Source organism: Ambystoma mexicanum, chromosome 3p (assembly GCF_040938575.1).
Source record: "Ambystoma mexicanum isolate Mex_15411 chromosome 3p, UKY_AmexF1_1, whole genome shotgun sequence".
NCBI classification, from domain to species: Eukaryota; Metazoa; Chordata; class Amphibia; order Caudata; family Ambystomatidae; genus Ambystoma; species Ambystoma mexicanum.
In genome coordinates this window covers 1130657361-1130683060 of record NC_090925.1, presented here as the reverse complement: position 1 = coordinate 1130683060, position 25700 = coordinate 1130657361, and the positions used below count along the sequence as shown (strand labels likewise).

The 25700-nt window shown below is 46.4% G+C and overlaps 1 protein-coding gene across 2 annotated transcripts in view; it reads right to left on the bottom strand.

Annotated features, from left to right (window-relative positions):
* The window catches only part of LOC138581301 (organic cation/carnitine transporter 2-like), a 747170-nt gene that overhangs the window by 464682 nt on the left and 256788 nt on the right, over positions 1-25700 (bottom strand). For both annotated transcript variants that reach the window (XM_069652516.1, XM_069652515.1), the window contains exon 4: positions 24780-24951. In XM_069652516.1, the coding sequence (XP_069508617.1) occupies positions 24780-24951 (172 nt within the window). The remainder of the gene's footprint in view (positions 1-24779; positions 24952-25700) is intronic.

Sequence of the window (25700 nt, the reverse complement as noted above, 5' to 3'; positions counted from 1 at the left end):
CTATCACTGCCCCTACGCCCCAACTATGGAATTCTCTGCAATGACAGAATTGCTCAAAAATGTGGCAGAGTCACCATGATATACAAAAAGACTCTTTCTATCTGCAGTGTAACCACCAACCCACTCCCAAATTGCCAACCTCTCACATCCAAACTCCTGCCCACCTCCACCATCACACTACATGTCATCTACCGCCCACTCGGACAAGCTACCACCTTCGAGGATGACCTTTGTCAGCTCCTTCTGCTGCATCTCAAACCTTACTTCAAAATCATCGACTTGGGGGACCTCAACCTCGGCAACACCAACCCTCCCAACAAAGACGCTGCATCCCTCTCCAGCTCCACAGCTGCCAGAGACAACTCCCAAATAAATGTCAACCCCACACACTCTCTCGGACGCACCCTTGATTGGCTACTTGATCACAAATTTAACACCTTGCGCATGGTCTGACCACCACAATCAAATTTGCCATCCCCCAACACAAACCCATCCCCATTTCCCCCTTTTTCTCAAGATGCATACGTAACCTCACCAGTTAATGCCTCCAGCCACTACTCACTAACTTCCAACCACCCCTGCAACACCTTCGATGTTGAACTACTCGTTGACCATTACAACTCCTCGCTTGCTTCAGCCATTAATGCAGTTGCCCCCCTAAAAGAACACTTGCCCAAATGCTCCAAGCCCACTAACCGCTGGTTCACTCCTGATCTGCAACCCCTACGTTCAGTGAAACGCAGCACTGAGACCATCTGGCATAAACACCACACAGCCGATAAAGCCACAGTGATCCCAAAAACATATAAAAAAGTGATCCAAGCAGCCAAGGCCACTGCCTAAAACACACAAATCACGAACACACACACAAATTCTCACAAACTCTTTGCCATACTACGCAAACTTGAATAGCCAGCCCCCAACCGCCCACAGTTATCAAGAATGGCAACTGGTGCAACGATGTCAAGAATGCACTTCAGGACAAAAATTGCATTACTGCAACAAAAACTCAAGCTCAAGTTATCTACCATCAGCGTGTCATCCCCACCCCCCACCAACCATCCTCCCCGTTCTTCCATTCCCACCCAGTCTTTGAAGCTGATGTAGCCAACATCCTTAAAGGCATCAAACACTCACGCTGTAGAGGAGACACCTACCCCGCTCATGAAGGAGTGTGCTAACCTTCACCTACTGCAAATCACAGCGATCATCAATGCCTCCTTCACCACTTGCTCTGTCCCCGCGTTACTTACAGAATCCTGTATCTAAACCTTTCCCAAGACACCTCTTCTTGACCCAGCCATTCCTACCAACTACGGGCCTATCACCACTGTTCCTTTCTTGCTAAAAATCATTGACCGAGCTGCCTACCTCCAAATCCAGCAACACCTATTACAAAACCACATTCTCTGCCATCGACAATCCGGATTCTGCCCCAACACATGGCACCGAAGCAGCTCTTCTGGACCTCAAGAACCAACTTGATGCCTGCAGAGATGCAGGTAACCTCTCCCTAATCATGCTCCTGGACCAGTCTGCCACTTTCGACCTTGTTGACCATTCCACCCTCTGCCATCATCTCTTGACCTCCACCTCCTTCTCCTCAGGTGCCCCCAAATGGATTTCATTCTTCCTTGCAGACCGCACTTCCAGAGTTTTTTCTGACCATCACTTCTCTACCCCCACAGCATCTACATGAAGAGTTTCCCAAGGCTCCTGTTTCTCACCCACCCCCTCTACAACGTCTATACTAAGACTCTCTTCGACCACCTTGACTCTCTCAGCATCAAGTACATGAACTATGCCGACAACACACAGATTCTAATCCCACTCTCTTCCACCTCCTTGGCTCTCAGAATGTCAATTCTTTGTACAAAATCATTCAAACCTGGATGACCACCTATCGCCTGTGCCTCAATAACAACTAAATGTAACGCCTACTCGTAGGTAATCCTGCCCACCTCGCCAAACTGAGCCCATCATACCACTCATTTACAACCACACCACACCATCCACTTCTCACCGGCGGTCAAAACACTCTGCGTCCACCTCAACGCCACCTCCAATATGTCATGCCAGATCAATGCCATTGCCTCCTCAGCTGCATATGCCACAAAACGAATTAATGCCAGCAGACCCTTCCTATCCACCAACAACTGCCTCACCATCGCTCGCTCATTATCGGCTCCAAGCTGTACTACTGTAGCACACTCCTCAGGGGCACCTCTAAGAAAAACCAGAACAATCTGCAAACTATACAAAACAAAGCCCTCGGCATCAACGAACATGGCCATAGTTCGGCAGTAAGAAAAAAAAAGGCACATTGGCTACCTCTCAGAGAAAGAATAATGTTCAGAATACTCACCATCACACAACAATGCTTCTCTGACACTGCCCCCAGCTAGCTGAACCAGAGGATAACTGTCCCGGCCTCCACCAGACTGACAAATGCCGCCTATTTCAACCGCCTGGCCATTCCCAGCTTCAAGTGCTCCAAAACTGGAGGCTCCAGCTTTCCTGTCAATGCACTCACACTTAGGAATTTGCTTCCTCGATTCCTGACAGTAGAACCCTCTTACAGATTGTTGCAGAAACAGCTAAATACTTATCTAATCAACTAGTGTCGTCCACCACCACCTGGCTAGGACTATACCCCTGCACACTTGTGATATATCTGTAACTATACCTCGGCATATTTGTGATGTTCCTGTAACTAGCGCCGAGATGCATCTGGGTTAAGTGCGCTCCTATTAATGTAAAATATATAAAGAAATACGTTTGTGGAACTTAATGATTGTAGGGATTACAACAACTAGGTCTTTCTAAACGCAGAATGGTACTGAAGATAAGTAGTTATCGAATCTGGCATACAGGCCTTTTATGGAGATGAATCAAATCACAGTAGTGCACTGGTCAAAATGAAAGGTGGGCCATAAACCGATGTCAATTTCAGAGAAGCCCCGAAGATAGAGGAGTTGAGGACTACTTCAGTGCTCTCTTTTCTCATTTCACATTATGTGTTTAGAAGGAAACTGAAAGGAAGAGCGGCTTATAGCAGGGATGATTAAGAGTGCGCTACTCTGCTCAGTATCGAGAGAGGAACTCATTCCTACAGCATTTCACTTCACTTTACCTTTGTGTGTTTGTTCTGCAGAAATGGGCTGTACTTTAAGGCATTTATCGGTAGCTTGACAGAAACTCAGAACAGCTGGTATGAGTGATTAACTGTGCCTGGACATTTCCACCTGATCAACTGGTTCCAAACCTGAACAACTGATTTAGATCAATCTCGAACAATTGTGGTGTGGAATTTGGCAGAGATCAGTTAATCCCTACATCAACAAACAAACTGTTAGAGCCACTACTGTACCACTTTACCAGCCTTCCTCCAAAGTCCTATAAAATAGCATTTCGCAAATGAACACTCATTCTCTTCGAGTGGATTAACGGTAAAGTGACAACCCATTTCTAGGAGGCTAGCAGAAGACATCTCTTTTATCGCTTGCATGCGATCTTGGGGACCTAAGGAGGTGTGTCATGCCTCTGACACAAACACAGATAATATAAATGAAACACTGTTGAATGTTTCCTTAGAAGAGATGGTCAACTTACTACAGCACATTCTACTGGTTAAAGTCTTTGCACTGCTTATCTCTTCACGTCACTGGCCTCAGGCTCTCCCCATTAAGTCCTCTGATGCAGTAAACTGTGAGGCATCTCCTCCTTGGGTACTTCAGCACTGCTTCAGCTCCTCCACTGTTCCTTTTTTTTCTCTCCCTCTGTGTCGCACCTCAAAGCGCTGATATTGAGGACATGAGATATACAATAGCAGACCTCTCTGGAAAGGACACAACCCTAGAGGGAAGAACGAGCCAATTGGTGAGGACGTCTAGTAGCTGGTGAATAAGAATGCAGGTAAGTACCAAGCATACAATTAAATAATGGAAGATGTTGCAAAGATGGGACCTCACAATAAGGATGTGGATTTTTAGAGATGTTGGGGCAACGCCACCTGGTGGGGGGCTGAAAACTGATGGCGAGTGTCCTTTTGCAGTTCCGGTGATGAAAATCATCTGAGATTCTGAGAGGCAATATTATCTGTTTAGGTGACAATGACTTGCCAAACATGTGCATATAGTTTCTCAAACTGGAGGTCAACGCAGAATAATTTAGTAGTGCATAAAACAATCCATCTGGGAATGGTATCCCTTGGCTGCATTTTATTTGATTGTTCATTTATAACGCAGTTAATACCAGCGAGTGTTTTCAAAATTCTGGATCGGGATTCCAACCCGTTTTGCGCCGCTTTGTCTTGCTTCCAACTACAAAAGTCTCTGCGGTCTCTAACAACATGGTACAACTCTTTAAAATCTGCAATGATCTGGCCAATCCTTCTGTAGTCTCCACCTGTCCCGTTCCTTCGCAGCCCCTCTGATACAGCTATGGCTTCTCACTTCTCCATTATAAACTCAGGACATCCTGTCCTCTCTCTACTCTTCCTTGATCAGCCCCCCCTCTGGCCACCTCTCCCTCTCCTCCTCCCTTCTCCTCTTTCTCTCCGACTACACCTGAAGAGGTTTATAGACAAGTCCGATATATGAAGATTTCATCCCAATAGGTGCTCCCCTGCTCCTCCAGAACCATCAAGGACCACATTGATACCCTTGTCCCAGCCTTGGCCAATTTATGCAATCACTCTTTTGCCAATGGAACTTTCCCCTCTCTCCTCAAGCACTCCCTTGTGCACCCCCTCCTTAAAAAGCCTTCTGCAGATCCAAACTGTCCAGCAACCTATTGCCTGATCTTTATCACTCCTTTCCTGGGCAAACTCCTGGAAAAGCTGGCCATCTCCCAGTTTACTCTCCACACTGAATCTGTTGGTTGTCTCAATGACCACAGTCTGGCTTCAGAGCAGTCAGAGGTACGGAAACTGCTCTCCTGAACACCCATGAAGATCTGCTCAATAATCTCGATTCAAGTCTTCCTTCGGTCCTCATCCTCCTTGAGCTTTTCTCTGCTTTTCACACGGTCAATCACACCATTCTGATCAATCGACTCCGTGAGAACCTGGGCATCATGGATCAGGCCCTGGAGTGGTTGTCCTCCTTTCTCCTGGACCGACCCTCCCAGGTCCAACTTGGGTCCTTTCTCTCCACCACCTCTCTCTCCACATGTGGTGTTCCCCCAGGGCTCTAACCTCTGACCCTGGCTCTGCAATGTCTACTTGGCCCCTTTGGCCAACCTTATCTCTACCTTCTGCTCCAATTTCCAGTGTTATGAGAATGACAGTCAGCTCTCTTTCAGGTTCCCCTCACCTCCTCTCCTCTCGCTCATTCCTGACTGTCTATCCGAGATTCAGGATTGGTGCGCCTCCAACGATCTCTGGCTTAATGCCAGTAAGACTGAGATCCTTCTCATTGGGACCCCTGCTCCCGCTTTACCGCTCTCACTCTGGCCACCCTCCTTGGGCCCACTTCCTTCGCCTTCCTGTGAGGCAAAAGACCTTGATGTCATCTTCGACTCCACTCTCTTCTTCTCACCCCACATCATGCACCTTGCCAAGAAGGCCCACTACCAGCTGTACCTCCTCTTCCTTTTCTCACTTTCCCCCAGAAGCTCACTGTCTTCGGAGCCCTGTTTTTCTCTAGGCTGTACTACTTCAGCAACAGCCTCTCTCAAACGACCTTCCTATACAACTAATCCAGAACAGGACTGCGAGACTTGTCCTTGACCTGAAGCCCAGGGACCGTATCTCTCCAACCCTGAAATCTCTCCACTTGCTCCCGGTGGCTGCAAGGATCAAGTTTAAGACCCTCTGCATCATCTACAAGCTTTCTTGGGATGGGGCCCACACTACATCCCACTCTGCCTTCCAAAACACTTTCCTTCTCAAGCCCTTTGCTCAGTCACCTCAAACTCTCCGAAGGTCAGACACTTCTCCAGGCAGAAAGCAGGGGCTAGACCTCCTCTGCAGGGGCCTCCCTCTGGAATTGCCTCCCAGCCTCGCTCAAACTTGAGCCGGTCCATCTGAAGTCATGGAAGCAGCTCAAGACATTCCTTTTCAGCTCTTTCTCTCTCACTCTCGCTCTCCCCTGCTGACCTACCTGTCTGCCGTGCTGACTGGTAGCCTGGCTACCCTCCGAGTCTCACTGAGCACCAGGCTCCTCCATGACCTGTAACCCAACAGTCCCCTATCTCCTTGCACTTGCCCAGAGCCACACTGCCCTGGATGTACTTCCCTCTCCCTGGCACTTCCCCTTTCTCTCCCCAACCCCCCTGCACTTTGAGCTATCAAACTTGCATGATCTCAAAGACCCAAGGCCTAGTAAGATCGTTGTTTTGTCCTCTCTCGGTCTTCCCTCCCTTGTCTTGTTGTGCCTATCAACACCTATGTACAGCCACTTTATCATTCCATATCATGCGCATTCTGTGAGAAATTAAGTTCTTTCATCCAATTGGCTTTTCAAAAGCACATGCCAGAGGCATCCATGGTCCATTCCCTGGATGATTTCTTAATAATAGGACACAGGGCGTCAATAACATTCATAGACGCATGGGGCATCCCTTTAGCCCATGAAAAAAACAGCAGGCCAACTACTACCATATCCTTTTTAGGCATTGAGATAGAGACGGTATTAGGGGAATGCAGAATCCCCAAAGAAAAAATAGAAAGTCTACTCAAGGCAATCAGGTCTTTAAAACGGAAAAACAAAGGAACAGTGAGAGAACTACAATCATTAGCAGGCAGTTTTAATTTTGCAGCAAGGGTAATATCGCAAGGAAGGTTATTTTTCTTAAGTTTACAGTTAAAACCAGAGATTTTTTAAAAGAACACACCTACACATAAGACTGGGACAAGAGGTTAGAAAGGACTTAATTAGATGGGAACATTTTCTGGAGAATTTCAATGGGCGGGTCATATGGCACACACCATTAAATACGGAAAGGAGAAGAATGTTATTACTGATGCTGCAAGCAGCAATGGTTTTGGTGCCATTTTGGGGGAAAGTTGGTCTGCAGGTCCTTGGCTAAAGGCGTGACCACAGAGGTTGACCAGGAACCTAACACTTCTGGAAATCTTCCCCATATGGATTGCCTTAAAGCTATGGGTCGCAGATGTAAACACAGAGCTGGTAGTCTGGTTGGATAATATGGTGATAGCATCATTGCATCATCAATAGAAGAACAGCATCATGTCAATAGGGTTTGAGAGTGCTAAGGGCAATGACCGCAATTTACCTGCACAACAACATAGAAATAAGGGCAAAAGACATTGCAGGGGCAGAGAATAACATTGCTGACATTGCTGACATTTTATCTCGCTTGCAGTGGGATGCATTCCAGCGCCTCTGACCAGATCAAACCAGATGATGACAGACCAGAGGATGACATAAGTGCCAAAAGAGGTATGGGAGGTTCTGACAGGAAACCCATCAAAACAGCTGATTGGTACACACGAAACGGCCGGGATCAGGAGAAGAAACCATCGGGCAATGAACTCACCTCAGAGCAAGCAGCCTACCGAGGCCCACTCACTGCCTGACACCCAGAGGCCCACACAAGGATCTTGATGGAGCTAGCCAACAAGGCACTGCCAGAAAAGACAGCCAAACAATAGAGTAAGTGCCTGGCCACAGTAAGGAATGCATTACTCACCGTAATCGTATTTCTGGTGCTTGTATCTGCTTAGATTCACATGCTATGCATAGGCTGACATCTCGTGGAAGCTGCAGAGTATTACAGTTGTTTTCGAAACTCGAAAAATGGACGTCGAAATGGGGCGTGCCAGTAATACTATCCCTAGTGTGACGTCCCCTGTACCCATGATCTCTCATGCGTGAAGGTGCCTCAGATTGTATTTTTCTGACATGAGGTAGCACGAGGAGTAGCATGAGTACAGAGTTCCCAAGCCGATAAAGATCATTTAACATCTATGCACCTTCTCTCAGAGGAAGAAGGGTGGGTGCATGTGAATCCAAGCAGATACAAGCACCACAAATACGATAACGGTGAGTAATGTATTCCTTCTGATGCTTGTGTAATCTGCCTAGATCACATGGTACGCATAGATTAGCGAGCAGTGTTATGAGAAGGTGGTGGGTTGTGAGAAGGTGTAGCGACAAATAGATGTTTTAGAACCCCTTGTCCCACCTGGGTATCTGTCTCGGTGTGTGTCAATGCAGTAGTGCTGAGTGAATGTGTGAACTAAGCTCCATGTAGCTGCTTTGCAAATGCTGTCTAAGGGGACATTTGCAATAAAGGCTAGAGTAGCCCAGTACCCCGTGTGGAGTGGGTACTTGGTGTAGAAGGCAGTGTTTTGTCTGATAATGAATAGCATAATTGTATACATTTGACTAACCATTTGGAGATTGCTCTTTTGGAAACACATTCTCCTTGTCTGCCTTTAGCCATGGAGACAAACAGTTGATCAGTCTTCCTATGCGGTTTGGTCTTGTCTACATAGTAGAGAACCACCCTCCTAACATCTAGTGTGTGGAGTTTGACCTCAGCTGAAAAAGTTGGTTTCTGAAACAAAGCCGGAAGCTCAACCGATTGGTTTACGTGAAACTTGGAAACAAATTTAGGGGAGAACCTAGGATGAGTCCGTAAAACCAATTTGTCTTTATGGATGACAAAGAAAGGGTCCTGCACTGACAAGGCTTGAAGTCTGCTGACTCTTCTTGTGGAAGTAATAGCCACTAAGAAGGCAGTCTTGTAGGTAATGTATCTAAGGGAAGCTTGATGCAAAGGCTCGAAAGGGGGGGGTTCCATGAGTTTTGCTACTACCACATTTAGGTCCCACCCAGGTGGGGGATTGGAGAATGTAGTCTCTTCAATCCCTCCATGAACGCCTTAATGACTGGCACTTTCCACCATGAGACTTTACTTTGAGAGGTGGTATAGGCTGATAAAGCTGCTAGGTGGACTTTTAGAGAATTAAAGACTAAACCTGAATCTAGCAAGTGGAGCAAGTAGGTTAGGATGTGTGTTGGAGTACATTCTATGGCGTTGATTTGCTTAGATTGGCACCAAATGACAAATCTATTCTACTTGTGGAAATAGCAGTGTCTAGTGTTAGGCTTACGTGCTTCTTTCAGGATCTCCATACACCGTTGTGGAAGATTAAGGTGACCAAACTCCATGACTTCAGGAGCCATGCTGCTAGGTTCAAAGAGTGAGCTTGTGGGTGTATAGTTGTCCCCCCCCGTGCTAAGTCAACAGGTTGACCTTGTACGGGAGCTTGATGGGATTGCACATCGCCAGTTTGCGCAGATGTGGATACCATACTTGTCTCGCCCACATAGGAGCAACTAGGATGAGTGTCATCTGATCCTTGTGTAGCTTGTTCACTTTTCTGCTGATTAATGGAGTCGGGGGGAAATGCGTAAGCAAATTTCCCTGACCAGTTCATCCATAGGGCATTCCACTTGGAGTCTGGTTGGGGGAACCTGGACGCAAAGTCTGGGCATATTTTGTTTTCTCTTATAGCGAACAAGTCTAGAGAAGGGTGGCCCCAGAGAGAGAAGATGTGGTCTACCACGTCTGTGTGTAGCTGCCACTTGTGTGGAGGACAGGGACATCCCTCGCCTGAGTGCTCACTTCCATATTTTCTGAGCCAGTTTGGACAGATTTGGAGAGTGTGTACCTCCCTGCTTGTTGACATAGAACATTGCGGTGGTGCTGTCTGTTAGGACTTGTACCGACTGCTTTGTCAGGATGGTTCTCGAAGGCTTGAATTGCCTTGAAAACTGGCAATAGTTCTAGTACATTGATGTGTCTCTGTGCTGTCACTTGTGACCACAGGCTTTGTGCTTTGTGGTGAAGTGATGCGTCTGTTGTGACGACTGCTTGTGCTTCCGGTTCGTGAAAGGGTTTCCCCTTGCACAGATTTTCCCTTGACCACCAGCGTAAGTTCTCCACCAGTGTAGGCGAAACAATCACTAGATCTTCCCACTGACCACTTGCCTGAGACCATTGTTTCGCCAACCACTCCTGCATTGGTCGCATGCGCAGGCGCGTGTTGGGGAGCAGGTAAATGCATGATGCCATCATACCTAGCAAACGCAATGCTTTGCGTATGCTTATCCGGAGACTGGCTTGATACTGGGGTATTTGCCGAAGCATGTTTTGTACTCTTTCCATGGATGGGAAGGCTTAGCTTGTCTTAGTAGTGCTGGTCTGCTACTTTTAAATCGCAAGACTCTTCTGTGCGCTGGGAACACTGAAATATGAAAATAAGCATCTTTCATGTCCAATGTTGCCATGTAATCCCCCCGTTTTAACAGAAGGATTACTTATTGTAGCGTTGTCATGCAACATTTTTGAGGTTTGACAAACTTGTTTGCAGGGCGCAGGTCAAGTACTGGGCACATGGTTAGATTTTTTTTGGCACAAGGAAGTACGTTGAATAAATACCCTTGTTTACCTCATTGTACGGCACAGCCTCGATGGTGTATTTGAGGAGTTGAGCCTTGACCACCTCTACCAGGATGAGTTGTTCTTCCTGTGATGGTACTTTCTGGCGCGGGGGGAGGTTTGAAGGTCTTCCTTCGAGTTCTATGCAGTAACCTCCTGTGACCATCGACATCCGTCTGATGTTGTCCCCTCCGATGCGTGGGTAAAATGTGATATTCGTCTCCCGACTGGGGAGGAATGAGAGGGGACCTGTAGCAGGGCATCATTGTTTGGAGGGTGTTCCTCCACCTCTGGTGAGGGAGCCTCTCCTTTTTCTGCGACCTCTGCACTGACCCTTGGGGTAAACTCTCCTGTTGACTATTGTTCCACTAGGAACCCTGGCTCTGACTGTATCCTGTGCCTCTTTGGGCGTTTTGGCCACGAAAACACCGAAAATTATTGCCACCCCTCTGGTTGGTCTGTTTGCCAGCTGGCCAATGTATTTAAGTGTCTCATAATCCTCATTGGCAGATTTAAGTGTGTCCTCAACTGCTTTCCAAAACAAAACATTCGGCTCAACAGGCAGGTTAAGCAGGGTAGCCTGAGTTTCTAGTTTAAATCCCGACTGTCTAAGCCAGGCATGACGTTTCAGGATAGTGGCCTCAGCAATAACGCGCCATGCGTTATCCGCTGCGTCAAAGTTGTTCTTTAGTAGGACGCCAGCTGTTGCTCTGCGTTCGGCACCCGTAAGGGAGAGCTTGGACTGGTGCTGATTCAGGAAGGGCTATAAACTTGTCACACTTTGTGCAGTCGTAGCTTGATAGTAAGGTGAAATCATTAGCAATATGTGCTTGGTATGCCGCTGGAGAGGTCATCTTCCTTCACATATTATACAGTTTCTTACTTTCCTTGTCTGGAGGAGCTTCGGACGAGGCCAAGGGGGTACCGGCTCTCTTGCGGGTAGTAGTAACTACCAGAGAGTCTGGTCTAATGTTGCCCCTTATATACAAAGGGTTGGAAGGTGCTGGTCAAAAAAGTTTTTCGATTGTGGGGTTTACTGCCCTGGTCTGATTAGCCATCTCTAGGGATGGCTGAATCCTTCTTTGTACCGACTTGAGTAGGGTTATAAACTGAGAAGTTGGTTTCTTATCCCCCAAGATGTTTTCTGCAAAATCCTTATCTTGTTGGGCTTCCTGTGTTTCAATCCCAAAGTGTTCAGCAGCCCTGAGAAGTATGTCATGGACTAGGGGCTGTTTGTCCACCGGGGAATCGGATAAGGTAGGGTCTTTCGGGGGTGAAAAGTCCATGGCAAAGACCACCTAATCGGTGTCATCCTGATCTTCCCCTGCACTGACGTTGTCAATGTCGATGTCTTTATAATAAGGGTTATCCTCATCTATGTATTCATCTTCTCATGCATCCAGATCGTAAAGGTTAGAGGATATGCGAGGTGTCTTGTGGACTGGTTCGTCATATAGTGCCCCTGAGGGGTGAGACCTTTTCCCTGATGGTTGAGTAGACTAATTTGGTTGGGCAGACTTGACTGAGTGAGCACAAGTGTTGTCTTTGAGCTTGACGCCTGGGTAGTGGGAGGTGTGTTGCCAGACTTTGGAGAGCCTGGGGGTGCTCTTCGAAAGAATTTGCTAGAAAAGTCATGTGCTGCATAACTATCTATATCTTGGGCAGACCAATTAGTTGAACTGGGGATAATTTCCTGATAGGTAGAGGCAGGTGTAGGGGTAGAGGCAGGTATCTCACTATATAACTCCTCTTCCTCCAAAGAGATAGGATCAGGCTGATGTGTGGGATCAGGCTCATCTATAATGTCTTGTACAGGAACATTATCAGGTTCCTGTGGGGTAGTTGGCTGTTCCCTAGGTATGTCCCTTTTATTCCCTTGGGTTCCTGTCCTTATGAGGGGAACTGGATCTGTGTTTGTCCCTATGATCTTTGCTCTTATGAGAAGATTTTTGTTAGAGCTAGGCACCGTAGTAGGGGTTTTGGGGACATTAGGTCGAGTCTTGACTATGGGAACAGCTTGTGCAATGTTTTTCGACGTCGCAATGCTGGGCAATGTAATTATGAGTCTGGCGTCCTTTGTTTTCGTGGGCTTGTCATGAGGCGGCCACTCGGGGCACTCAGAGGACCGTAAATCCGAGGATTTACCCTTCGACGTCTACTCTCGGCATGTGATTACACTCACGTCGCCGCAGGGTGTGTGCTTAGTGTGGGGAAGTGTGGTGCCTTTGTCGCCGGATGTCTTCCCCATAACAGGACCGCCAGCCTGTGTCTTAGGATCAGTGACTGGCACTGAGGAACGTCAAGGTTCACCGTCACCCTCGCCGTCCAAGAGGACGGCGTCGCTGCCATGGCTGGACGCCCCTTCTACATCCATGGAGGCCCGGCCTGCATGGCGTGATGGGCCCAACGTTTTGTCCGTCTATACTTGAGGGTCTTGGGTCGGAGCAATTTACATGCCCGACAATGAGCCTCGTCCTGGTCTCGATGCAAGCAAAGGTTACACACCTTGTGCTTGTTGACCCACGTGCATTTTTTATTGCAGGGCGGACAGAATTTAAAAGGAGGACACTCCATAACAGGGGCAGGCAGCCCAGCGACTCAGGGAAAGGGTGGCAAAATACATGATGTTATGACCACCCCCACTCTCCCTACTGTAAGGCCGAGGCCTGATGGGCCTTCCGCGGCCGGGTGTTGCCGTCAAGGTCTCCGGTCGATGGTCAATCTTGTCCTTTGAGTCTTCACCGCGTCGAGGCACAGCGTCGGTAAAGGAAAGAAAGAAATACTAATCTTAATACTTTGTAATTTCAATAGCGTAAGCCGAAAATGCACTCCGCTTATATGCAACCACTCACGATGGCAGAAAAAACTATCTGAGGGACATACACGCGTGAGGGATCCTGGGTACAGGGGACGTCACACTAGGGATAGTATTACTGGCACGGCCTATTTCGACATCCATTTTTGAGTTTCGAAAACAAAAACTGTAATACTCTGCAGCTTCCACTAGATGTCGGCCTATGCATAGCATCTGATCTAATCAGACTACACAAGCATCAGAAAAGAAATTACGAATGTCACAAACACAGAAAACATAAATAAGATGGAGGCCAACAAATCTGTCACGCAAGTTTATAGCCAGAATAAAAAGAAAGGATGGGCTAGGATGCACCTATCAGCAATAGCATATTTTGTAAGAATAGCCGGGGGGAAAAGACCCAACCTACAGCACATTGATAGATTATGCTTTGAAGGGGTAGGGCGAACTGGAAGGGCCAGCAAAAGACAGAAGACAGCCCCTGAATTTCGAAAAACTATAAGCATTAATGATAAAACTAGGGGAAATATGTGCAAACATATATGAGACAAGTTATTCAGGGCAGCTTTTGAGCTGGCCTACTTTGGAGCCCTGAGGGTCAGCAAGCCAATAGCATTCAATACAAGGGCAAATGATGGGTTGGCTACGGTAGATATACGGATGGGGGAGACTGCACAACACTAAAAATAAGAAAAACAAAAAACAGGGAAAGATAGGTAGATAAAACCTGTATTGCATAGAAGCTGGGGTCAACTGGCCGATATGCATCACCATTGAGTTTCTTAGAAACCGCCCCCACCTAGGAGGCCAGTTCCTGATACACAGGGACAGAAAGGCCCTCAGCCGTTTTCAGTTTCAGGCCATCCTGAAAAAAGCCATCTCCATGGCAAGATGGGACAGCACAGAATACGGAACTTGCGCTTTTAGAATAGGAGCAGCCACATCAGCATGGGATGGGGGCATAGGATCACAAGGGATCAAGAAAATAGGGGGCTGGACATCAAGTTCTTTTAAAAGATACATAAGGCCAAAACTAATTTAACAAATATCTCTCAACAGATGAAGAAACCCCTTATAAATCAGCATGGGTCGTTGCACATTCCTTTGTGGGTAGGACAGGAAGGTGGACCGAAGAAACCAGAGACAAACTACCTTTTGCAGGTGCGACCCCTAACAAACCCCAAAATAGCGTCCACGGCTAATGCCGGGACTCGGGGCTAGCTAGCCTTTTGGTTGTGACCCCTGAACTTCTATTCGGGGCTACAACCAAAAAAACCTAGGGCTATAGCCCCATAAACCCCCCAGCGACGCCTCTGCAACAGTTTCCTGATTGAAGAATCCAGAACCAAATTAAATTCTAACTCCGGTGGAAGGTTTCTAATGAGATAAAGGCGAAGGAGACTACCTGCTAAAGGCCTCAATCTGCAGATAAAAAGAGATTCATGCTCCTATTCAAGTAGCTACAACAGCTGGATTTTTTGATTTATAGCAAAAGTCAATGTTGATGCTAATACGGGCCAAATAAGATAAGCACACATTTTGCAAGTCCCCATTAATAGCACACAGGGGACCGGTTTTGTCTGCATCTACATGCAAACAGGTTCAGTCCATGCAATTTTATTTGTTTGCTCACCAAAGTGCAAAACAAAGGTTTATATGCATATGCAAACCTGTGTTCCTTTGTTTCTGTACTCAGTAGTGCAAATTGAGTAAATGCTACCTGCCGTTTATTGATGTCAAGAGTTTACAATTGATACTTACAGAATTTGCATGCTTTTATCTGGTGGCAAAAGCAAGTGAATTCAGAGGAATCCAAAGCATTTCCACTAGCTTGAAAGTGTCATGCTGGCATAAATGATTGTGCATTTGTATGGCTGAGTGGATGATGCTGGCTGAAATGGTTATTCCGCTCTGCGCCTCTGCTCCACCTTAAAAATGATTGAAAATGTGGGGTAGAGTAAAAAGCATTCATACAATTTGGGACTGAATGCATTCTTTTTACTCCATGATGAACATGATCCCATACCGTTGTCTATGGACACAGTTCGAGGGTTCAGATTTGACTGAGTCCCATGACCAAAGCACGTCCACTTGCTCTTGAATGGTATCCTGGTTGAATAAACCATTTCCTTCAAATCCACAACATGTTTCTGGAAAGTGGTGCCCTTTGTCACCTAGCAGATGACCTAGGGAAAATATGTGGGGGATCTTTTTGGGCCGAACATATAATTTTCAATGTGGGCCCAGAAGTACCCTCATGAGTCTAAACTAGCTGATAAGGTATCAAGTTTTCAAGTAGCACAATTCTGGCGTGGGTGGACAATCAACAATTTCTTCTGTAACACAAGGTCTTGAATCAACAGAAGATACAAGAGGAACGTCTGATAGCAGTAGTACATCCGAGTACCAGAACTGGGTTAGCCAGTTTGGGAATATGAGACTCATGCTGTGCCCGATTCATCTTGTGAGTCCATGTAGTCATGGGGAAGGGATACAGAAACTTGCATGACCAATCGAGTTGAAAGGTTTCTCCTAAGGAATGCCAAACTATCCCCATCAAAGAACCAAATGACTGGAGGTTGATCATCAACCAAATGTCAAAGGATGAACTGACAGCACCAACAGTGCCCATTTGAGGGATTCGGCTGGAATTTGCCCCTGGAAAAATGGTATTTGCCTATGCCCAGAGCCAAAGATGAACTGTCATCATGCATGTTGGCAACAGGTGACCAACTGCTTGTTCACATACAAAATTGCAGACCAATCATCTGTGTGAATTTTAATAAACTCCCCATGAAGGCTTTCAGGGACATGAGTACAGACTTTAGTTCTTAGACATTAATGTGTTGTTTCATATCCCTTGCAGTCTAAAGACTATATACCTGCTGAACACCACTACAGTGTCCTCCCCTACTAGAGAACGTTATAGTCTGAGGTACAGGACTGCAGAAGGGGACCCTAAGGATAAGGTGCTACAACTATCTTCACCACAGTATAGACTGTAACACTCTGGGGAAACCTCCAACAGTTCCCACTTCAAGTCCTAGTTCTTGTCCCGTTGAGTGGGCAGCTGAAACTGCAGCTACTGTATTATGTGCATCACACAGGTTACCATACAAATAAAAGAGGCGAAGAGGATCACAATCTTTCAGAATCAGATTGATTAAATTGCAGATTTTCTCTCGAAAACTCAGAGAATCTCCTTGATGACGAGCCTCCCCAGGGGAGTGAAAGGCACCCCTGTGTGACGTGCCCTGAATTGTCCTGTGAAAACAATCTTCTGCACCGAGAACAAGTGAGATTTTTTAAATCTAGTTTACTGATAAACCAAGCCTAAACAAGAATGTCACACACCTTCTGAATGTCTCCACGAGGAGTGACCTTAAAGGGGCTCGGATCATTCAATCTCCCAGAAAAGGCAACTAACAAATTCCCCGACCAAAGCAAAGACATTGGGTGCTGATAATGTGACCTCCCCGTTGTGAGCTATAGGAAATTCTGAGATGTTTTCTGAGATTTAGAGATGTTAGCTAATCACACTCTTGAATAGAGTTCAACAAGTCTGGAGTCTTTACTATGTGGATGTTTTCCAAAAGTAGACAAAGCTCTAGACATTTTTAGTCCAGAATAGGTCTCATGCTTCCTGATTTTTTTGGCTATCAGGAATAACATCCTCATCTCTTTGGTGTACCGGTAGCTCCTTGATGACATTTGAGGCAGACGTTTTTAGATCTCTAGGAGTTCCAGGGTCACCTCGTGGTAGCATTGAGGTGGTTCCGGTAGAATACGTACAAATCTCAAGGAGTAACCCTTCATGGTTATGTCCAATACCAATAGGTATTTTGTAATTTGTAAGCATTGCTGATAAAACTGGCAAATCGAGCCCGCTACTGGTGTGGAAAAGATGGTTTGGAAGAATACGGGTTAACTCTTGGAATGGAAACGCTTCTTTTTAGTGGAAACACTAAACTTTGATATGGCTGGTTGCCTTCACTTAAAAGCTTGAAAGAAAATGGGAAGCCATCTATATGTCAAGACAGGAATGGTGGACAAGAACCTGACCTTTTGGAGGTCAACTTGCACTGCTGCAGCACCTCAATTGTGTTGGGAGCCAACTACAATTTTCAATCAAAATGCAAGTCCAAAAGCTTTTCCTGAACGTACAACTTTGAATTGCATACATTCAGATAGGCATGGTGTCCTTTTACAACTCTGTGGGACATTCCCCAGGACATTGTGTCTATCAAATCCCTTAAAATTGACAAATGCTGCCATGATGTCTTCTTTTCTAGACAAGCGACAAAAGAAAATTCCTGAACCACATGCCGATGTAGCAGGTCTGAAAACATATGACTTCCCCACAGAATCTGCTTTGAAGTGCATGATGTCTTTGTGCCAAAACCCAATTTCTGGAAAAAAAACTTTTCGGACAACTTCCCAATTTCTTCATAAAATAGTGGGAACTGGGCAAGCAGGAGCCATCCCTTTCCCAAATGCTGAAAAGACTACTGCTCATTCAGCTTATAAATTGTCCTGTGATCACTGCTGAGTCGCCTTTGATGACATTTGTCATCAAGGCAATTTGAAAGAGCCAGATGTAAAAAGAGTCCCTTACATAGTAGATGCAACCTGATGATTTCAGCAGAATAAAGAAGGAAGACTCAATGGCTTGATTTTTGTGAAGATCCCAGAGCTCAAAAGCTTTTCAGGCAGAGAACAGATCTGAGGCCTTTAGGGCTTTCATCATCACATCCCTAAACTCCAGCTGGAGAGAGAGAGTGTGCCCCCTCGGAGGAGGAAGTAGTATCTGTTATATCAGCTCCCTTGGGAGGATACTCAGACACATTCACGGGTACTGGTTTATCAGGCTGGAAGGACACCTGTTCATGAGCTCTTCTGACCAAAATTAAAAGAACTTGTCCAAAGACCAAAATGGCAAGATTCCAGAAACTCTGGAGCTGAAACACTGGGTTTATGAAGGGAGAGCTACTCAACTTCCAAAGGATGGACCGACGGTACCACCCATGCCTGTTTGAGGGATCCGGCTGGAGCCCCACCAACCCCAGAGCTGGCCTGACCTCTTCCGTACAGTAGTAACCTTGTCTGGGTAGAAAACCAGTTCCTGAACCAAAGGACTTGTTGCTGCACTAAGCACATTAGTAGTGCCAGATGGTCCATGAATTGACAGTCCCTGAACAGCTGGTAGGAAGCCCACTATTAGGAGCAGCAACTTCCTACACAGCACTGACGGGCTCTTTCACCACCTTCACCCAGCCAGTACAGACACCCCCTTACCCGTGTCTAATGATGATCTGTTCAGGACAAACTCCAATGTCAACTACAGTAGTGGACCCCTTCCTTTGGCCAGCATGCATTGAAGATAGCTCTGGAGAGATCTTGGCATGATAATTTAGGAGACTGTATGCATTGGAGAGCCTAATGGAGGGTATGCATAATGGGGTACTACAGCCTTAATTCTATTGCTGCTTTATATAGCATCTGGAGAGCAGATGCTCTCTTCACCCCACTCCCTTTCCAGTTTGTTCTGCATTTATATAACAGCAGGACCTATGGTAAATTACCTGAGATGTGCCCTATATAGTAGAAACGGCATGTCCATTTCAGTAAGTCAGAAAGTCAGATTGTGAAATATGCCTTTCTGGTTCCTTACAGGATTACCAATCATAACTCAATCAACCCAAGAGCCATGACCTTACAGGTGTGGTTTACCCTAGAGATCAAATAATGAGATCACATGTTCATTTGCAAATGCTTGTAGCTCTGGCTTCAACTAAGACAGAGTGGCTCCATGTCAGAGTTCTTTTAAAGCCTTTCTTTTCAAAGGCCATAATCATTAAAAGGCACACCCTGGATCTTACGTTACCCGTATCACTCTCCTATCAAATAGACATAACAGTTACTCTCAGCAAATAAGGAACTGCTGATACAACCTAAATTCTTCATAGCCATGAAAGAGGAGTTTGTATTTGGCATGTATGTGCTCAAGCACTGGACTAGACTCTTTGTTGAGAGACAAATAAAGGTAGAGGGCACACAATTTTGGAAACACCTGAAAAAACATATGTTTAGATGCAAGGCCCTGAGCAATAGAGCAACTCTTGATGGCGAAAAATGGCACCTAGAAAAGTCTTAATGCCTATAGCTGTGCTTATTTACTTATGGATTCATCAAGCTTGTCTTCGAATTTGAGAGTCTCATCCACCTCCTCCTTCCCTCTCTGTGATAGAGGGGTTTAGAGTCCCAGTCCGGGGTGTGGGTTCTAGATTTAAAAGGATAGTCGGAAAGGAAGAAACCGAGATCCTGCATCAATTGGCACTCTTAGAAATCCTCTGAAACCAGTAATAATGGCCTGGGTCAGAACATGTGCATGAATGGTGGCACACGAGTCATGGCCTGGTGTGGTGGGAGTGGGACTGTTCCATGACTACCCAGTGATAACTTACAATCCCTGAATTACTGTCTACCAATCTTCCAAAAGCTACTATCACAGCCTGCAAATGACCTGGCACAGAACAACATGCGGTTGAGGGAGGTAATTTGTGAACACCGACAGCCATTTACAACAATAGGTTATGACAGTCTTTCATAAGGTGTATAATGTACCAGCAAGACCTACAGGAAATATTACCCCAAGTGCCATACATCCCTGAATAAATGAGCCTTCACTCTGACGTTACCTGGCACTGCCCAAGATAAAGGGGTGATGTCAGTGAAAAGAATGGGATATTTGTTTTGCTCACATTTCACACTTAGTGCTTGCTATCTATTTAAAAAACATAGTAAATATGTACACTGCATTTCCGTGTTTTATAGTTATGTTTATGCATGTATGTTTTTAATCTTTGAGTGCAGGGTACAGCAACTAATTTCCAATGTTACCTTCTCATAATTGACTGTGCTTACTGCAGCCTTAATGTTATCTTTTATTTTATTTATCGCTTCTTTAGAAGGCGCACTATACAGCAAAATGTATTTTGCAGGCGCCACAAGACAAAACAGGCAGGGGAACATGGGAGAAAAACAACAGTAACCATCCTACTAGGCCTTATGAAATTCCGATCGTGCAAGTGCAGTAAGAAGGAAGTGCAAACAGGGGGTAGGGGGAGTCAGGGGATGCCCAGGAGCTAGGCCAGTGCTAGGCAGGGGCGAGGAAGAACGGTGGGCACTTGCCAGGTGGGTGGGGTTGGAGGTGCCTGAATGTAGCTGGGTCCCAGGCCCCAGAAAGCCTGGTGGATGATGCAGAGGGTCTTGCATTTGACCCTTGCAGCCACTGGGAGCCAGTGGAGAGATTGTATATCTGGAGATGCAGGCCCTGGGCTTGAGGCAAGGATAAGTCTTACAGTCCTATTCTGGATTAGTTGAAGGGGCGAAGCGAGGAGAGAGGCAGATTGAAAAGAGGCTGTTGTAGTCCAGCCTAGAGAGAACCAGGGCTCTGGAGATATTTAGTTTCTGGGGGAAGGCAAGGAAGGGCAGAATGCCTCTGAGGAGGTGAAGTTGAAAGTGGGCCTTCTTCGCAAGGTCCGTGATTTGAGGAGAGAAGGAGTCAAAGATGACACCAAGGTTTTTAGCCTCACAGCAAGGAACGGAGTGTGGGGGGCAAGGAAGGCAGCCACCGAGAGGGACGGAAAGAGGGAGCAGGGGTTCCAATGAGAAGGATCTCAGTCTTACTGGCATTAAGACAGAGATTGTTAGTCTTGCACCAAGTCAGAATAGCGGTCAGACAATCAGGAACGAGAGAGGAGGTAGATGAGATAGAGGAGGGAAGCTTGAAGGAGAGCCAAGTGTCATCTGCTTAATACTGGAAATAAGGAGAGAAGGAGGCAATGAAATGGGCCAAAGGGACAAGGTAGATATTGAAAAGCACTGGCAATAGGATAGAACCCTGGGGGATGCCACTTGTGGAGATTGAGGTGGAGGAAAGGGTCCAGTTGCAACCTGGAGCAGCATTTGGAAAGAAAGGAGGTCAACCAGTCCAGAGCCAGGCCTGTGAAACCAAGAATATTGCGGAGTTGTTTTATGAGGGTGGGATTACTAACTGTGTTAAAGGCAGATGACAAGTCGAGGAGCATGAGAACAGAGGGAGAATATGAGTCAAGGTTAGAGAGCAGGTCTTCACAGATGTTCAGGAGAGCAGTTTCCATGCCTCTAGCTGCTCTGAATCCAAACTGGTGGTCATGGAGTCAGCCACACAATTCAATGTGATCAGTCAGTTGGGGGATGACCAACTTTTCCAAGAGTTTGCCCAGGAAGGGGGCAATGGATATAGGGCGGTAGTTAGCCAGGCAGGAGGGGTCAGCTCATTTTTTTAAAAAAAAAAGTTTTAGGAGAGGGAGCACAAGGGAGTGCTTGAGGGAAGGAGCCAGAGGCAAAGGAATGGTTTCTGAAGTCGGCCAAGGCAGGTGCTAGAGAGGAGATGTCCTTGAAAGTTCTGGAGGAGCAGTGGAACGCCTGTTTGGAGGAGACTTTCATAGGGTGGACAACTTAGAGATCTCATCCGGTGCTAAGGGGAGAAGGAGAAACGTGTGGGAGAGGGAGGCCAGGGGAGGCCTGAGAGCAGGAGGAGGAGGAGGGGAAGGAGTATGGGGGGTGGAGGAGAGTGATGCCAGGATGCCCCAGGTTTTGGTTGTGAAGTGAGAGACAAATGCAGTGCTGCAGGCCTGGGATGGGAGAGTAGAGGTGGAAACTGCAGTAGGATTGGCGAGTTCCTTGCAGATTTTAAAAGGTTCACCCGTATTGTTGGTGGATCCAGCGATGCAGCCTTGGAGATCTGCTCTCTTCTTGGAGCGGATGGATAGACGGCATTGTCTTTGGAGCAGGTGACAAGCCAGTTTGTCAGTGGATGTGTTTGACGCCTGCCACTTACGTTCAGCAACTCTGCACTTGCTTTTCAAAGATGCTAGTTCGGAATCATACCAACTGTTACGTTTGCAGGCAGGCTTCATACGGATCCTCATGAAAGGGACAAGGGTGTCAAGGGTGTTGGAGATGGATAGGTGAAGGTTAGTGAGGGAAGTGTTGTTGTGAGAGTCTGAGGAGGGGGGGTGAAAGAGGCGACAAAAGCAGCAACTGACACTTGCTTCGTCGGTCGAATGATGGAGAAGGAGACTGGCAATGCTGGCAGCGGCCTAGCCTGGGAGCCCAGCAACTCCACAGGAGAGGAGGGGAGGGCATGGTCAGACTAGGAGAGAGGAATGATGATGGGGTTAGAGATAGGGATGTCTGATGAGATGAGTGCATCCAAGGTATGTCCTGAGTAGGTCGGACTAGAGGGAAGAATGATGAAGGAATGAGCCAGAGGTCACTGAAGGATACAGTCGTTGCATCAGAAGAGTCAAGATGAACGTTGAAATCTCCAAAGAGGAGAAGCTTGGAGGTAGAGGTCAGGAGAGAAGAGGGGTGGTTAGCCCATTCAGAAAGAAAGAGGGAGGCCTGGCCACAGGCCTGTAGATGGTGGCAATAGTAAGCAAAAGGGTAGAGGAGACACCAAGCCTGCAAACAAGGCATTAAAAGGAGGAATAATGTTGAGTGGGTATGAAGGTAGCAGGGACCCATTCAGGGAAGTTAAGGCCACTCCACCTCCTGACCGGCTGGGCCAGGGCTTAAAGAGGATCTTGTAGACCCCAGGGAGGAGAGTGTCAAGAGCAGTGATGGAGCTGGCAAAGATCCACCTCTCAGTGAGGGCAAGAATGTCTAGGTCAAAGTCTGCAAGCAGGAGAAAGATTCCCCCTTTGAAGGATTTCTGAGGAGGCGGCACAGGGGGATGGTACACCCATTGTTGATGGCGAAGGGACCAGGGAGTGGCAGAAGGAGGAGAGTCTGGAGAAGGAAGGAAGGAAGTTGATGAGGGCTGTAAAGCAACTATCAAGACGGAACACGTTGGGTTGAGAGCCCTGGGCCATGATGGCATTCTGGTAGACATTAATGATGCACCTAGAGGATGAGAAGCCTGCCAAGAGTACTTCCGATCTGGTGCCGCTATTAATGGGCGAAGAGAAAGGGGAGAGGGTTGAGACCATATAGGGAGTCCATAGCTCAGGAGAGGGGATGACAAAGAGGATGTCAGTGATAGTCTGCCTGGAGGAAGCATTGACTTTAAGCGTCAGCAATGGGTATGCCTGGGTTGGAGACCAGGAGTGTTTTTTTTTACTTTTTCCTTCCAGGTTTCGAGAAAAGCAGCTGCAGTAGATGGGGGGATGGAGAGTACCATGGGGGTTGGGGGGGCAGTCAGAGGGACTGACTGCACAGTGCGCGAGGAACACACCAGGTGGACTAGCAGTAAGACAGGCGAAACAAATGGAGGAACAGTTAAACAAGTGTCAGGAGGGGAGGAGCCAAAGTTACGAAACAGCAGAAAGCATGCTACAAATCCGAGGAACAGTTCAAACAAGTGTCAGGAGGAGAACTGAGGTTACAAAAACAGCACAGGCACGGTACCAGGAAGTGACATATGACACGCAGGGAAAAAAACCTAGAAGGTGACCAGTATGTGCTAGCACACAGCAGATGTGAGTGACCATGCAAGGGTGGGAGCAAATACCAAGGCACATCACGTGGAATTAAAAAAGTCAAATTAGGTATTCAGGGTAGGGGTACAAGGATTAGCAAATAGGCACAGTCGCAATTTAAAAAAACAACCTATTTGGTTTCCTAAATAAGGTAAAGGCAAAGCATTTAAGCGATCAAGGAGTTGTAGAACACCTAGCTTTGACTTTCAGGAGTAAGAGTGAAACATATCATTAAACACAGATCACCTAGATTTGAATTTCAGGAACAGGGGTGAAAAGCAAACAAATACAGATCACCTAGATTTAACTACAGAATTGACTTTAGGAAAACGAGAAGCAGCAGATAACAATAACAGGAGCACAGGCACACACTGTTTGAAATAAATGCTGGCCTTAATATCCGTAGCGAGATAGCAGTTAGTGGAACAGGTAGGAGAAGTCCATAGATAGCAGTCCAGTCACGGAAACGCATAGGGTACAAAATCAGGCGGCGCTAGAGAGGAACAACAAAGATAGTACAGTGGAGGATGTTACGTTGGGTGAGGCTTACTTTCTGTGGTGGAATGATTGTTCTTCACAGCTTTGCACAAGTTAAACTCTACATCTTTGACTGTAGAAACTGCCATAACCATTTACCAGCATCCACCACCTTGGTATGCTCTGCAGTGATGGCCCGCTTCTTACTAGGAGTCATTTATCTGTAACACTTTCTTCCGGTGCATTGAACCCATGCTGGAGGCATGAATTTCAATATCAATAAAGCAATCAAGTATCTACATATACCAGGCAAACGACAGTTCAAAAGCACTCTTCAGAAACACTTAGAACAAGTCTTAAGTGCAAACAAAGCGTGTATGTATAAGTGCACATGCAGTAAGCACTCGGAGGGTGCATTCCGACCAAAAAAAGCAGAACAAGCGAGTGATCAAACCATATCAATGAATGCTGGACGTGTTGCATCCTTGGCAGCATTTGCGAAGAAACAAAACACAGCAGACGTCAGTCAGCGCCAATGAACTCACCACCACAATGGAATGCACAAAAGCCCAGGTGCAGTAAGTGCCAAAAGAAGCATTCGCCAGTCTCGGATGAAGTAAGCAAACAGAGGCAGCAGCATGTAGCCAATTGCATAAAATATGCAAACTCCTAACGTAGAGTATATAATACGAACAGACTTGCCAAGAATTTCTGCTCCTGTTGAAAACAATGGGTTACCGTGTATTAGTATTTCGGTATACAACAACCAAAGTTATTCAATACTTCTGAATTTAAGTTCAAAGGTGTGTGCAAAAAAAAAAAAAAAAAAGACATGACACTTCAAAAGCGTGATATTTATATCGCAACATTAGCACCTAAAATGAGTTTTTTCACCTCCACCACCCCACTCACAAGCTGTGTAACAGATGGAAACCCCATGGCCGATGTGGGGTGCTAAGAAAAGATCAGGCAAAGGTCCTGACTCAGTTAAGGACCAGGAAAGCACCCTCGCGAGCCAAACCTTGTACCACTTAATGTATTTTACTTTTCTATTACATGGGTACTATTGCTCATAAGTGATGGTGTCGTGAGCAATCATCACTCTAAGGAGAAATTCAGCATGCAATGTGCTCTATATACATACATGAAATCAACCTACGGTGGTGGTTAGTGCAGTACAGAAGCGAATATAAAATGATAACACATACAAGAATACAAAACCATATATGCATGAGGCTTTTGTGGAGATCCCACTTCACAGAATCACTTGTAGATTTTAATGTTGTCAGCAAAAGTAAAAAAGGTTCATTGAGGAGAGGGTTTTGCCCAGGATCACACAGTAGTTGAACGGGGAAACCTAGCTGTGAGCCCAGGTTTTACGATGGCACAGTTTGCAAATGAGTGTGCTTGACACTGCACATTTTCCTGTAACATCTTTAGTTGTCCTGGGTAAAGGATGGAAGCTA